The 16,031-nt window shown below is 40.7% G+C and overlaps 2 protein-coding genes across 3 annotated transcripts; one reads left to right on the top strand and one right to left on the bottom strand.

The window, feature by feature from the left end:
• Nucleotides 1–633: 633 nt before the first annotated feature.
• atg101 (autophagy related 101) lies at nt 634–4,111 on the top strand. 2 transcript variants are annotated; one of them, XM_080435215.1, is made up of 4 exons: nt 634–835; nt 1,230–1,494; nt 1,770–1,895; nt 2,899–4,111. In XM_080435215.1, the coding sequence occupies exons 2-4, from the start codon at nt 1,369–1,371 to the stop codon at nt 3,307–3,309; spliced, it is 663 nt and encodes a 220-aa protein (XP_080291341.1). In that variant the 5' UTR covers nt 634–835; nt 1,230–1,368; the 3' UTR covers nt 3,310–4,111. The 2 variants fall into 2 exon arrangements, with proteins under 2 accessions (XP_080291341.1, XP_080291342.1); XM_080435216.1 differs by lacking the exon at nt 634–835 and having other exon boundaries at nt 1,207–1,494.
• A 4,025-nt stretch (nt 4,112–8,136) lies between these two features.
• On the bottom strand, nt 8,137–14,702 carry zbtb21 (zinc finger and BTB domain containing 21). The gene is made up of 2 exons (XM_080434724.1): nt 14,586–14,702; nt 8,137–11,595 (listed from the first exon to the last, which is right to left on the bottom strand). Exon 2 carries the CDS (start codon nt 11,591–11,593, stop codon nt 8,264–8,266), a length of 3,330 nt encoding a protein of 1,109 aa, XP_080290850.1. The 5' UTR covers nt 11,594–11,595; nt 14,586–14,702; the 3' UTR covers nt 8,137–8,263.
• Nucleotides 14,703–16,031: the final 1,329 nt, after the last annotated feature.

Raw genomic sequence — 16,031 nt, 5'->3', positions numbered from 1 at the left:
CAAACTGTCATTCCCACAATGCAGCGCGAAGTCTTCAACTGCGCTAATGTTGTACATTAGTGTTTACTAATTACTGATGATGCGATACATTACATACATTAACCAATCAATGGAATACTAATCACATTTAACCTATACAAATTATAGTCATCCGTCTAGTATATTAAAAGAAAATGTAGCTGGTAAATGTAAATAAATTGCCCGTAAAAACGGTGAATCATGATGACCATAAAACATTTTATTCTGTGAAGAATTCTTTTTTTGAAAACCGCAAAACAAATGGTATTTATTAAATATAATATATCATAGCCTAAACACAGAATCAACTGTTTTATGTTCATGATTCATCATTAGTCTGGATGGCTTGATTCTAGGCTTAAAATAATTGATATAAATATTTTTGGAAATCTCTATCGACTCCACTCGCCTCCTCCAAGAAGCAACTGAGTAATTGGAATTTAGCACATCCGGTTTGGAGTCGGAGTGACCGAGTGGGAGTGAGCGAGTGGCCGAGATTTTCGGGTTTGGAATCTGGCTTATGGGAAAAATGAATGGGGTCTGGATCGGTGGAACCAGAAAATGGTCGCCACTGCTATGAAATTGAGTTACGCTCATTTTTGATCTATCTAGGGCGCCGTAGTTCTTCCTGAATCATTTTCTACGTAACGTTAACCTGCTGGCCTGATCCTGATTTGTTTTATATTAAATGTTCCCGTTTCATAATTATTGACTTATTGACGCGTTTAGCTGCAGTACCATTTTTTTGTTTTAGTTTTGTAGCCAAATGACGACACTTTAGCGATAGAAACACTGCGCATTCCAGACCCCCACAAAGGTAAACAAACTGCACTTCCGCCAGGACGACACCAGTGTTGCCATGTCCGTGTATTATAAGCAACTTTGGGCTTCTTTTTCTATAAAGTTGCTTGTAAATATTGGTAGTTGCAGGCATAGACTGGGTGTAGTTCCTTATTTTGGGCTTTTTCCCTAAATGTTGTTTAAACCAGTGGTTCTAAAATATTTTCATGTCAAGGACTCCCAGAGTAATATGTAATTAATATCCAAGGACCCCCCCCATCTGAAAATGTTGTGTCGGGGACCCCATGCACGATTTTAGTTGTTAAAATGTTTCAAAAATATTCTACATTTTTTAGATGGGCTATTTTCAAATAGCTGATGAATATAGATTTAAATTGCTCATGTGGCTTCTTTTGGGCTTGTTTTCCTAGACCTGGTTGCTTGTTTCTCTCGCAGAAGCTGGCAACACTGAACGGTGGCCATTTACAGTGAGTGTTGCACAACGCAACGCCAGCTGTGTCCAGCTTCATGTAAAACACAACAACATCGTCAAAACAGCTCAACAACAAGATGAATTGTCGTTCGGAAGTCCTCGAATTGACGGTGGAGACCAGACAGGTGGACGAGGCCATGCTGGCCATCCTCCACACCGTCCTGCTGCACCGCAGCACGGGCAAGTTCCACTACAAGAAGGAGGTAATTATCACTTCTCCTCCTTCCCAACCCCCCTTATTTCTTACTCTGTACATACAGTGTTTAATATTTGTGATGATATTGAATTTGTGTTATTTTTCATGTCATGTTATATTGATGAATTGAATATACATTACATAGGACTCCAATGGAAATGGCAAGGACTATTCAGGTTTTTTTTGTGTTATCCTTTTAGACCAAGTGCTCGACTGTACCTCGTGCTGTTTACATTTCTGTCTAATAACATATTCAATCAATCAATCTATCACTCAATCAAGGGGACGTATTCCATCGGCACTGTGGGCACACAGGACATAGACTGCGACTTCATCGACTTCACCTTTGTCAGGGTGTCCTCGGACGAACTGGACAGGATGATCAGGAAAGCGGTGACCGAGTTCAAGGTAATTCGTCATTTTGTAACGTTGATTGCACAATACATGTTCGTTTTAACCCAATCTTGGAACCCATTCTGTCGAGAGAAAAATGTATATATTTTTTTGCCTCTGGGGGCACCACCTCCTTTTGTGTGTAGAGACAGGAACTCGGTTTGGCTCCTCCCTTTTCTTAATTCACTTCCTCCCAGGTGCTTCTACGTTTATTCCTACTAACAACAACACTACATGTTTAGGGCAGTGGTGCTGACAGATTTAGCTGTTTGCAGGATCTGTCTTGAGAGATTGGTTTTAACCAGGCATGTGATTAATAACGCATATTTATTTGCAATGGTGGTGGCCTGGTGGGCTCTGGGCTGGCAAAAGGCACAGCCTCTTGGTGGAGGGGGGAGGGGGTTGGGGCAAAAAAAGAAGAAGCCTATATTCACTTTTAACTCGAGAGTGTTAAAATGTAACCGTCACACAGTGGTGGAAGAAGTACTCAGATATTTATCTGTTACAAGTAAAATGCCTCTGTTCAAAATGTTACTTGAGGAAAAGTACAAGTATTGCCATCAAAATATATTTAAAGTACCAAAAGTAAAAGTACAAAAAATCTGAATTGTTTGAAAATAGCAGATCTACAAGCTCACAACGCGTTGCAAGCATGTAGATCGGCTATTTTCAAATAGCCGAGGTATAAAATAGGGCTGAAGTGGTTAATGTATGTTTTATAATGTAATGATTTATATCTGCATTAACTAGTAACTAAAGTTTTCAAATAATTGTAGTGGAGTAAAAGTACAATATTTGTCTCTGAGATGTAGTGGAGTAGAAGTAAAAATAATTGAAAATTGGAAATACCCCAGGAAAGTAAAAAAATACCTCAAATTGTACTTAAGTACAGTACTTGAGTAAATGTACTTAGTTACTGTACACCATTGCCGTCACATTTGCTCACTCAGATTTACAAATGGATACATAACATTGAGGATTGTACTGTCAGTTGTCTAACTTAATGCTTTCATTACAGGATGCTTTGAACATCACAGGCGGTGTCAGTGATGGTATGGGACAAATCTCTCTAGAATTCTACCAGAAGAAGAAGTCTCGATGGCCTTTCTCTGACGAGTGCATTCCCTGGGAGGTGTGGAGCATCAAGGTTAACGTCGTCAGTCTGGCCAATGAGCAGGAGAGACAGATCTGCCGGGAGAAAGTGGGCGAGAAGCTGGGGGAGAAGGTGATCAACGTTGTCGAGGTCATAAACCGCCACGAATACCTCCCAAAGATGCCTACCCAGTCAGAAGTGGACAATGTGTTTGACACCAATCTCAAAGATGTGCAGCCCTATCTTTACAAAATCACATACCAAATCACAGACTCACTGGGTACCTCTGTGAGCACTACGATGAGAAGGCTGATTAAAGACACTTTGGCACTGTGAGGATGCCCCATTGCCCAACTAAGCTGTTGGATGGTTGTGTATCTAAAGTCTGGTCTTCTGGTTGTTATTGCATCATGGATATAATGAGCTTCACTTACAGTTTATTGACTGTCTGGGAAAAAAATAACTGATGCAGGCTCAGACTCGGTTGTGGAGGTCAACTTTTGTTTTGATGTCTTCATGCTTATTATACGCCGTTGATAAAAATAGCAGATCTACAAGTTCACAACATTTCAGGCTTTAGTAGTTGTAGCAATACTGGCTGTATCTCAGAATTCCATTTTGTGTCAGCTCGGATGTTTTTACATTTTAAATGATTTTCTTTACCGCAATGCAGTTCTAAAAGAATATCAACTGGGAAACAGAAATATAACAATGTAATACAATTGTTTTATGTATACGGTATACAGTAGGCCTACACAAACTGTATGTCGTCGCTATCGGGTAGAAACCTTATACTGTATGTCCAAAGCGTTACTATTCAGAAAATGGAAAAAATAACATGTTCCAAAGGATCCAATGTTATTATTTAATCACAATCACTTGTTAATTCTTTTTATCAGTTAAATACTTATAAAACCCACAGACTTACCCACTTTCACTTTCAAATTGTTTCCAAAATAGTGAACATGTGCTTGTTCCACAATTTTATGCTTGTTTCTTACATTATCTTGTTATTTCTGCCCGACAATGTTACAATTTATGTCAAGATTTGTGTACATTTCTGAAAATAATTATTGATCAACATTAATTGCACACTATAGTAGTTCTACTGTTTCTTGTAAATAAAAAAATATTGACAGGACCTTTGGTTTGCAGTGTATGATGTCATAACCAGTCACATCAGCCTGGATGCCTGGAAAGAGTAACTCATAATATGTAAACACATAAATGGCACAACTGTTAGTAAGTGAACAGATTTCCTCATCTATGTGAAACTTCCTCTCTGTGCATGTATTTTCATGCATTGTGACCTGACATGAAGTGAACAGGATTTCCAGTTCATTCCCCAAGTTCACTCCCTATTTTCCAGTTAGAGAATTATCAACATGAATAAAACATACTCCTGACTCACTGTTGGGCATCAGTTGACAATGTATTTCTTTTCCAAATATCCCATAAGTAAACTCATTAGTTAAGCGTAATCTAATAACGTTTAGTTTTTTTCTGCATTTCTGCTTCATTTTGATATAGACTGTGAGCACAGAGACAGGAAATTGGGGGAGATAAGAGGGCCCCGGGATAGACTCAAACCCACAGGTCAGCTGCGGGAAGGACTCAGACTTTATATGGTATTTGCTGTAACCAGATGAGCCATTGAGGCACCCCAGCATTGTCTATTAAATCTGATGAAATTGAATCAAATTTACACGTGTGAGCATGATTCCTCTTGAACCTGCCTTTTTTTGTGGTTTTGGGTGGGTATCCCACTTCAGCAATTACTTGACTGCGGAATTCGGAAAAGTCATAGCAAATTGTAAACAATATATGATTTAATTAGGAATAGATGTCCCTTTCCTGGTTTTCTTTAAGATAAAAAATTGTCGACCTACAAGCATGTGTTGTGAGCTTGTAGATAGTCTCCTTTAGCTATTCAAAATAATATGTATGTTATCGTCACAATATTGATATTTATATATTAATATTGAGGCATTTGATGAAAGAATAGTGATATTTGATTTTGACCATATCACCAGCCCTAGGGGGACCAGATGTAAGGGGTGTTAAAGGTGGTACAAGTGATATTTTCTGCTTAAAACTAATAAAGCTCTATATTGCTAGTGTTTGTTCAGTAACAAGGGTCACCCCATCTTTCCAGCTCTTTAGTCACTCATTTAATCAATTCCAATTTCACTTATTTAACCTGTAGCCTGTATGAGATATCTCTTCTGACTATGAAATTGGTCTTCTGATTGTATGAAATTGGTATCCCAGGCTGAAAAGATATTTTCTGTTTACTAAAGAGCAGTCATTTTCTGTTAACTTAAGAGCTGGAGAGACAGGGAGACCCCTGTTACTGAACAAACACTCTAGTAATCACTTATAGCACCTTAAAGTGGCAATATGTGGCAAATAAGTTTACATCATTTAGGACTATTTAAATAGTCATGACATATACTCAACATATATAACATAACTCTTTATTACAGAAGTTAAACAATAAAACAGTAGAAAAACTGCTGCAAGACTATAAAAGCAACAATAATGCAACCAATTTTAATACAAATATTCATTATTGCAGTGATAGCATAGTAATACTAAAAAGATAAAATATTTGTATATACTAACAAAGTAGGTACAAAATTGAGAATACAAACACTGACATATACACAAAATTATATTCTGTATTTTTCTTTGACATATCTCTTTCATAAAATTCTCTCTCGAAAAGTAAAAGAATTATGAATACATAACTTTGCAAAGGGTACAATTCCTCTGCTCATTTTGTTGAAAACTAATGCTTATAATTACTGGGACGGGGGAGCATTCCATCAGTAATATTTCCCAAGTTTAGCAATTATAACGTAATCATCTCTAGGTTATATTCATAAATGACATCCACAGCAATAATGCAACTGTAAAACAATAAAAAACTGGAATACAATAAAAACACAATCTTGAATAATGAACGTTAGGCAATTTAGTAACAGGAAATCTTTCTCACTGCCAATTCTTGATTTCATCTCCTGTCATCCAAATTGTGCTTCTATGTAAAAGAGAACACTGACAAAATATTTGAATGTTGCTTAAGGCCATCAACATTTTCTAAAACTTTCTGTGATTCAATACACACGCACTCTCAGGGATTAGCATAAAATTGATAATATTCTTCATTTTAGATATATCTAAAGAACATTTTTATGCTGCAAAATTTGGCTTAACCGATTTTTCCAAAAGTCTTTATTCATTCAAATTGATGCAAACATTTGCAGATTAATTACCAAGTAAAATGTGGAACATAGATAGCGCTGTCAGCAACATTTAGAAAATTGTCAGTTAAGAAGCTTTGTACATGTGTCTCTGATGCTTGCATCATTAAAGCACGACTTCCCCATTTTCAACCTATCTTCTAATTGTTCCTCACTAATGCTCATTATAATATCGTACCGTTTTTGTCAACTCTATCTCAGAGGAGGGCTGTGGACAGTTCAGAAACCAGCCTACCCGTGACATCATCGATGGGGAATCCAAGCCAATAGAAACTGCAGGCTTTCTGTTCCTGGAAAGTTAGCATGCTATGATGGAAACCATTGTTATCGCATTAATACAAAAAAAAAAAAAAAAAAAAAAAAGAATGGTACCATATCATGAGCATAAGTGAGGAGTGAGGACCAATTATATTAAGATTTTCAACCCACAGTTGAAAATGGGTGAAGTTGTCCTCTAATTTGGACTTCCATAACCATGAAAAACATTTCCAAATGTACAAATACTGTATAAACCACCAAGAAAATTTGTGATAATAATACAGGCTACTAAACTGAAGCTCACAGGCAAAGAAACATATTTTTTAAAGAAAATAAAATATGTAGCTAGTCCACTTCCTATCTACTTGCAGTCATACAATTATCAATGAACCTGTTTTTGGTTAAATCAATTAGATTGAAAGTTTCCAGCTCAGTCAATTATAATGAAAAATCATACACCTTATGCGAGGTGTATTCCATTGTTTGAACTATGCAATTTGACTTTTAGTATCACCAACCAAAGCTTGAAATTTCGTAAAGGCAACAATATACTAAAATGTCAATGAAAACATCTTCACTGGAATACAAACTAATATATTTGAAATAAAGAAAAAGAAGTGGAATGGTATGTCTGAAGAAATAAAAGGCATACTATTATTCACAATTAAACAATTATGTATCAATTATGAGATCTATAGCGTCAATAAATCTATTTAAAAAATGAAAGGATTTTGAGACACCCACGATAGCATAGCATGGCATAACAGCGCACATTGATTACAGTTGTTGAGGCCACTTACTGTATATCAGCGTTCATGATGTCACACACCAACAGTCCTAAACAGGTCTTATACAAAAGCAAAAGCACTTTGTTTCTCTTGAATCTTAGTCAAATAGATGAAAAGAAGTAAACAACTAAAGGGCGCCTAATAGATTAAAAGGCAAAGAATCAAACCATTTATAACAATCTAATGAACAGGAAACTTGCACACATTCACATTCACACTTCTAATGCACATGGGCCACTGGTTATATGACATATAGAAGCAAGCAGATAGGGTATACATTCAAAGTCTTTCTTTTGTAGGCTGAGGTGTGTTATGTTAACATTAAAGGTAGGGTAAGTGATTTTCTTTGGTTAAAATAAGTGTTAAATAGCTCTATATTCTGATAGTACTCATTGCTATAGAGTGTTTGTTCAGTAAAAGGAGTCTCCTTGTCTCTCCAGCTCTTTATAAAACAGAAAATGCATTTTCGTTTCATTTCCAATTTTATCCAATCAGGATAGAGAACCCAATCAGGATATAGATTAAAGTGAAATTGGAAGTGATGACACTAAGAAATGAGCAGGCAAAATTGGAATTGGAACACTATAAAAATGAAGCTTAAAAATGGGTACTTTCTCCTGATTGGCTGAGATTTTGACACCTACCGGAAAATGTATTTTCTGTTTATTAAAGAGCTGGAGAGACGGGGAGACTCCTGTTACTGAACAAACACTCTATAGACCATATTCACACGGCGGCCATATTGGAATTTAACATTGAAAGTGCCGCCACCCGGGGTGGCTACTTTCATTGACTTCATAGAAACATGGCCGCCGTGTGAATATGGTCTATAGCAATGATTACTATCAGAATATAGTGCTTTAACCTTTTAACAAAATACTTTTTGTTTTAACCCAAAAATATCACTTACCCTACCTTTAAGTATTGTCACTCAGAGCTGCACAAATATTGTGTGTGATGCTCACATGTTGTTGTGGCTTAGTGGCTATGACTCTGTTCGTGGCTCCAGAGACTGAAGGCTGTCTTGAAAGTCCTGTGACACCGCTTGCACATGTACTGTCTCTTGAATGTCAAGGCAGAGAGAGGATATGCAGGAGAGGCATGGTAAATAAAGAAGCCTTCTGGTTCCTGAGGAGGGGCTGGATCGCTGTTTGAACTCGAAAGGGGGCCGGGGCTGCTGCGTTGCCTTTGGACTACAGCCCTCTTAGTCCGAGTTACTGATGAGCTGCTATGCTCTGTGCTGTTAGGCTGTTTAGCCACTGCTGCAGCCACTGGCCCTGTCTGGGCTGGTTTAAGAAGCACAGAGGCTTGTGGGGCATGATGTGTGGATATTTGTGTGGTCAGTGGGGCAGGAGGTGCAGATATTTGTGTGGTCAGTGGGGCAGGAGGTGCAGATATTTGTGTGGTCAGTGGGGCAGGAGGTGCAGATATTTGTGAGGTCATTGGGGCAAGATGTGCAGATATTTGTGTGGTCAGTGGGGCAGGATGTGAGGATATTTGTGTGGTCAGTGGGGTAGTATGTGTGGATATTTGTGTGGTCAGTGGGGTAGTATGTGTGGATATTTGTGTGGTCAGTGGGGTAGTATGTGTGGATATTTGTGTGGTCAGTGGTGCAGGATGTGCAGATATTTGTGTGGTCAATGGTGGTGATGGAGATGGAGAGCTTGGGTGGTTGTCCAGTTCTCTGGCTGCGGCTTCATCAGCAACTGACATGTGAGACTGGAAATGGCTCCAAAGGCGGAAGTTGGTCCTGAAGGCTTTGTGGCAAATTCGACAGATGAATGATTTGATGTGGCAGAGCAGCTCCTGATGGCGCTCCAGGTCTTTGTGAGAAGGGAAAATGTTTCCGCATTTTTCACAAGGCCACTCCATGCCCGCTTCGTCAGGTTCGATTCTGGCAGCCTCCGTGTTGTCACTCTCACACACAGGCTCCTCCATCAGTTCCTCCTTGACTACCAGTTTGCCAAGACGCTCCATGCTGAGGTCGTCAGGCACATAGGATGAAGAGTCTTCTGAATCGAACATGGGCTGCCCTGATGAGTCACTGTAGTTTATTTCATCTCTAGACCTTTCTGTTGCCATGGGCTCATTGTTGTACCGCCCCTCTCTGAGCATTTCGGATGCCTCTCCATTGTTCTCCTGTTGATGAAGATGCATCTCTTCAACAGTCATCACATTATGGTTGTGGACCTCTACCTGATGACGCCATATGCTAAAGGAGGTCTTGAAGGTCCGCATACACTCCAGGCATGTCAGTTTCTTGTATTTGCAGTGTGCTTCATGATCTTTCTTGACCTCCGGACTTGAGAATCGCAAATCACAGTAGGGGCATACGGTTGCATGTCGACAGCCCCTCTCATGGTTGCCCTGCTCAAAGAGTGAGGACACCTTCACGTTGCAAAGCCTACAGGAGTAAACGTCAGCATCTGTGTTGTTCTTCTGTTGAATGACCTCCTCCTGTTCCTGAAAGAGGGTACTCTCTCTTTCTGTCTCCTGCTCATCTTGTTCAGTCGGATGTGTCCTCAAATGCTGTTTGTATTGAGACTGGAACAAAAATCCTTTCCCACAGTAAGGACATATGTAATTGGACCTTGACCTCTTCCTGGCGAGTGTAGGAGATTGCAAACCCTGCTTATTCCTCTTGAGTTTCCAAAGCAGGGCTTTCTTTATTTCTCTCTCTCGTACAATATCAATCATCTTCTTCTGAAACTTTTCGTCCAGCACAGAGGAGCTGGAGGATGAGGCTGGATTCTGTAGCACACCATGTTGGGTTTGGCAGTGTGTCCACACTTTGAAGTTTGTATGAAAGCGCTTGTGGCAGATGTTGCAAGCGTATGGCTTGTCAGGATGGTGATACATGTTCACATGGCGATGCAGCCCGGTGCTAGTTTTGAACACTTTCAAACAATTCCAGCATTTAAAAATTTGGCTCAGTCTTGGCCCCCAACCATTATCATCGTTGTCCATGCTGGCCTTCTGAGGTATTGAGTTTGACATGTCGTCATCAAGTGGGAGATGATGTTCAGTAAACCCCTTGGCCTTTTTCAATGGGAATCTTCTGTTGTCCTTCCGACCCTTTCGCTTCCCAAAGTGACTGAAGTCTGGCCTAGAGCCTTGGTCATAGTTTGTTTGAAAGTCACTGAGATTGACTGGCAAACTTTCTCCAACTGTGACTCGAACAATCTCCAACGGATCAGCGAGAGGGCTGCTGGGCTCGGTTTTCACGCGAACCGCCCCTTCTACCTGAGTGTCATCTTCATCATACCTGCTGGGGTACTTTGCCCTGAGAACGAGCGGGGGTGGTTTTTTTGAACTGCTATTGTGCTCTGCGGATTTTGGCGCAGGTGACTTTGATGCCATTTTTACAACGGACTGCTCACGGTTTTGGAGTTCCTTGAGCTCCAGTGTGGGTGAGAAGACCGGAACAGGGCTGTCCATGGATAATGACCTGCGGAGCAGGCTTTTTACGAGTGGACCGCTCCTGTCAATAGTTTGACTTGGTTCACCTGTGCGGCCCTGAAAGGGTGTTTTGGTGTGATAGAGGGGTGTGTCCTCCTCCTCCTCTTTAGTGTCTACCTGTAACCTGGTGTGCTGCACTTCAGCATCACTGAAAGACACGGATGAAGTGAGTTGCGGCCTCAATGACGTGCTATGTGATGATGTCTCTTTTAATATGGGGGTGTATGGATAGGTGGCGCTCCTTTCAGAATCTTCCCTTGTTTCACCTGGGTTTTTGACAATGGACTGAGAGTTGTTCCTAACTGCCTTATGCGAGTTGTATTCCGAGGGAGACTGGGTCATCTCTCTGGTCGAACAGGGTGATGACAACCCCTCAGATGTTCTCCTTTCCTGACACACAATGACACTCCTTGTCTGACCATCACTCTCATCCTCCTCTGAGAAGGACAGCCTTTTTCTGGACACACTGTAGGACACATGAGGCCTTGTTGACACAATGTTGGTTAGGTAGGGGATCCCAAGGCTGTAGCCCAGCTCTTGGATTGCTGCCAAGCTGCCTTTGTCCACGAAGAGCGAGGAGGTATAAATGTAATTCAGCATTATCTCAAAGGTGTCAGGCTCACAGAAGTCCAAGTGGACAACTTTGAGGGAGTTGGAATCCATCCGTGTGAACAGGGACAGGAAGTACTCACTACTGGCAGACAGAACACTTCTGTGTGCCTGATATCTCTGGTCTCCCACAACCACGACTGTATCACACATCTGGCCTCTGAGGCGTTGCTCGTTGAGAATTCCCAATACAGAGGGGGCATGGGAGGGATTACTAAAATGCACAAGGCTCTCCATCATGCCTGAAAGGGAAGACAAGAGATATGTATGAAAACTCTAATAAAATATGATATATAATTGAAAGCTGTGATACATACAAAATAAAATCAAAACAACACTAAATCTTTGCTGGTTTTGAGATATTGTAAGGGCAGACAGAACTTAAAGAGTAATAACTTGACATGCATTATTATATATACATACATTTTTACTTCAGGGAATAGAAAGTGAGGGAAAAAAAGAGAACTGTATTCAGAATTAATAAGGTTTGGATTACATTTAATAACTCATTTGAAAACGACGCTGATTTCATAGTTTCATAAAAAAGGTCTTACAAAAGTAGTCATAACATTTTAACTTTAGAAATGTGCAGATACCCAGTATAAACTTATACTGCATGTTGGTTTGTTTACTGTTGAGTGAGAAAACAATGTTGCACATTAAGCTAATCATCTAGGGACCCCCCAAAATAGTTTGGGGTCCCGACCCCCAGTTTGGGAACCACTGACATACTATATATGTGGTGATGTCACATAGATGACTAACCTGATAGAGGAATCGGTGTGTGTGTGTGCGCGTGTGTGTGTGTTTTTTTAATATTTTGCCCATATATGGAGATCCCCAAACTCTCCCAAGTTGGTGCGTCATACATGATTGACATAATAGATAGTCTATTTCTCTATTACATCAGTAATGTATGACAGCCAAGTACTCTGATAAGTAGCCTTGCACTACTGCACTATGTAATCTGACAACAGGTACTGCTTCACTAGTAGAGGTACATTTCACAAATCTCTGTCTGTATGAGACTGTCTCTCCGTGCCCAAATATGGAGTTCCACACGGCTCCAGACTGGCCTGCAAGCAATCTGATCATGGGTATGGCATTAGTCCTCTATATGTATATAAATAAGTTTTCTTTCTATGGGTTTGTGTCTGTCTGTCTGTGTGCCTGGATTATACTCAAATATGGACACATGCTTGTGTAACAGAGTGGCTCAGGCTCTGATGACCAAAAAAGCCCAATATCTTCCCCAGCCAAGGGGGAATTCCCCTGTAGGCTAGTGGTTAAGATGCAGGCTTTCCATACAGGAGACCGGGATGTCACAGTACTGTTGACGACATTACAACTGACGTCATAGAAGACTGGCCTCAAAATACTTTGTGCATTTTTCACCCTTTTAAGAACCCAGCCGACACTGAGTGCAGATAACAGTGCTGACATCGTAACTGATGATATACCGTATATAGACAGACAGACGCACAGTGCTGCTGTCATAAACTGGCCTCCAAGTACTCGATACTTCCGATCTACAAGCTGACAACACGTCGCTTCACAATGTATTTTGAGAGAGAGAGCCAGACAGAGTGAGACTTATTTTTCTAGAGACTATAATTGCGGGTATGACACACACAACAGTCCTGACATGATCATCATAGTACTGATGTCATAGAATACCTGCTGTCATAGACTGGCCTCCAAGTACTTTGTGCCTGAAACCTTAACAAGCTGATCCATACATTCCAGGAAATATGTCGTGTATCTGTGTGTGAGAGAGAGACACACACATCTCCATATTTGGGCATATTGAGTCTCAATATGCCCAAATATGGAGATGACTGACTCACAGTACCAATGTCATAGACTGGCCTCCAACTACTCTTCTGACAATGGGTACTGTACAGAGTGGAGTGATAAGACTTCAAATCAATATCACGATTATTTCAAACTTTTGCCTCGATTACGATTAATGAACGATTATTGCGGAGAAAATAGTGAAAATAGCAGATCTACAAGCTAAAACAAGACATACTGTGAGATTGGCTATTTTCACTATTTCTGCATATATACGAAGTTAATTGGTTAACAAAGGTGATTAACAAAATCTGACATTTTGGAAATGGAGCAGTAATACTGATACATGCAATTACAGGTGTGTGTTTATAGAGCATCTTACAATGCCTACAAACACTTATCATAAGATTGGAACGTATAGTTTTATATAATTTAGAGTAGACGATGTTTCAGTTTCTCCATACCAGTTCAACTGATTACACAAACACAATATTCCATTCCCAATAACATTCCTCACTTATTGTCTCTTTAACTCATAATGAAACAAAAAGTGCATACCGGTATTATTGCCAGGGTGAAAAACAATTAAATGACATTTGCTTTTGGTTTGAAACGTACGGTATCCATGCAAACATGTGAAGAAAAAGAACAAACACAATGAGATGGTTTCAACATGCACTGACAGACAGTGTTCAGTGGTGTCCGTTACTCTGGTAATTGGTTTGTTTGGATCATAGCAACTGGTTTGCTTAGAGCAGCGCACATGCGCACCGTGTGCTACAGTACTGCTGGGCATTACATCATGTTTGTATTGCGAAAATACCAGGGTTTGTAGCTCTCTATCCCTCACTGTAGGCTACAGACAGTGACCGTTCATTCATTATTGTCTCTTCCGCAAAGATTAATCGCACATATGAAGAGAACCAAGGCCCCTAGCTGACACTTTCGCGAGGAAGTGATCAGACGTTATAACGTTAGATCGTTTGATCACCAGTGAGACGTGGCTTCATATTTATGCATTTAGCTAGAATCGTTATTTCAGGTCGTCTAAACAGTCGCACGTATGGCTTTTCGGAAAAAGGAAGAAGGAAAAAAAAACGCCTGGACACATGTGTGTGTGTGTCATTAATTAATAGCAGATAAAAGTTGTATCACCGCTGCGTCTCAGACTAGTGGCCCCATGAATCAATGAAAACACTGTGCCAAAACTCCGTGAACTGAACACACATACAGACACACACACGCGCGCGCGCGCCACACACACAGAAAGACAGAGACACGCCGTTAAGGCCTGGCAACAGAGCCACAGACACACGGCTGTAACGTTATAGAACAACGAGTTACGTCAGGGTAAAAAAGCTTCAGCCAAACACTCCCCCAACTATGGATCTGCCCGGTGAAGTCAATTCAAACAAGTTGTGCGACCACCCAAACTTACCTGAACGTGTACGGCTGTCTGTTCCCTCGGGGCAACACGGAAAAACACTTTATTCACAATTCGAGCTTAACGTGCGCTGGTCGTCGTCGTCGTCATTCCATCCATCTTGAATTTGACGTCATCCCCACTCTAGGGATGAGGTCATCGCAGAGAACGCTCGTCACGTGCGCCGCGCTCTGATTGGCTGCGTGCAGACGGTGGGCCGGGCGTACGGCGTCTGATTTAAAGGGGCAGGTCGTATTTTCTAATGTCAGGATTGTATCTGGGGAAAAGTCAATGTAATAGGCTCTATGCACAGCAGCGACAATGGAAAGAAATTGGGCCTCTTCCTTACTTCCTTCACATGTGTTACCACTGATGCTAATGAAGGCTCTGTTCCATTTAGTGTAGCACAGTGACAGTGGTTCCAACCTATTTAATTTCAAGGACCCCCGTAACTCTGTGAGAGTGTACAAATGGAACCTGTGTGTTGTGTGTATAACTCTGAGAGTGTACACATGGAACCAAATGGAAGGGTCCATTTGGTTCCATGTGTACACTCTCAGAGTTACACACCGGGCAAGGGGCCATTTGGAACCCCCTCAGGGAATTACGAGGGTCCCTGGTCCCCCCACTGGTGTAGCGGAGTGTTTCCAGTGAGCCACAGGGGCGTAGCACCAAATTCTGGGCCCTGGGGACAAAGATTCACTGTGGGCCCCCCTACTTTTTTGGGGGGGCCCTAGTAACTCAGTCCCACTTACACCCCCCCTGTGACGCCCCTGGTGAGCCAACATGCACAATATCAGCCTCCTGGCTCTGTTTCACCAGCACGGAACACAGCCTTCATTAGTATCATTGGTAACACATGTGAAGGAAGTAAGGAAGAGGCCCAATGTCTTTACAATATGGCTGCTGTGCTGTGCGCATAGAGCCTATTAATAATGATGTAATAAATAACCGCAGCCCTGAAGCTCATTCAACTGTCAAGACTATCATTGAAAGAGTCCTGTGTTTTGTTTTGTTTTATTTTATTTCATGGTGAACCTACACACATATACAGGTTTGACATGGATTGTGTTGTTCAGACAGCAAGGAAAATAATTAGTTTTGAGGCCTCTTGATTTACTCCTTATATTGTGAGAAAATTATCAGAAAAGCTCATTTAGGATTAATACCATCCAGGCATTGAATACTTTACTGCTCTACCCAGTGGCAGACGTTACTGCTCCAGCCATGTACACACCAACAGGTTGAACAGTGTTCATTTTGACAGCATATTTTGATTTAGTTTAGTCATAGTCTTCTGAATAAGATAAGTCATATTTTAGAAATCTGAAAAGTTTTAGTCTAGTTCTAGTCGACTAAATATCATAAGATTTTAGTCGACTAAATCTACAGTTGATTTTGTCAACAAAATTGTGTTATGGCAGGCCTTGATGGCGTCGTAATGGCTGATTTTACACTTGG

Source organism: Gymnoscopelus braueri (genome assembly GCF_963280865.1).
Source record: "Gymnoscopelus braueri genome assembly, chromosome: 8".
Taxonomy (NCBI): Eukaryota; Metazoa; Chordata; class Actinopteri; order Myctophiformes; family Myctophidae; genus Gymnoscopelus; species Gymnoscopelus braueri.
The sequence above is the reverse complement of the archived record's forward strand: the minus strand, read 5'-3'. Positions and strand labels throughout refer to the sequence as shown.

Bases quoted from the DNA above. Each gene is read 5' to 3' on its own strand.
- atg101 (XM_080435215.1), top strand. From the start codon at position 1,369: ATGAATTGTCGTTCGGAAGTCCTCGAATTGACGGTGGAGACCAGACAG. The intron at 1,495-1,769 runs GTAATTATCACT...CACTCAATCAAG, and splicing joins AGTTCCACTACAAGAAGGAG to GGGACGTATTCCATCGGCAC. The intron at 1,896-2,898 runs GTAATTCGTCAT...CTTTCATTACAG, and splicing joins AAGCGGTGACCGAGTTCAAG to GATGCTTTGAACATCACAGG.
- zbtb21 (XM_080434724.1), bottom strand. From the start codon at position 11,593: ATGATGGAGAGCCTTGTGCATTTTAGTAATCCCTCCCATGCCCCCTCT.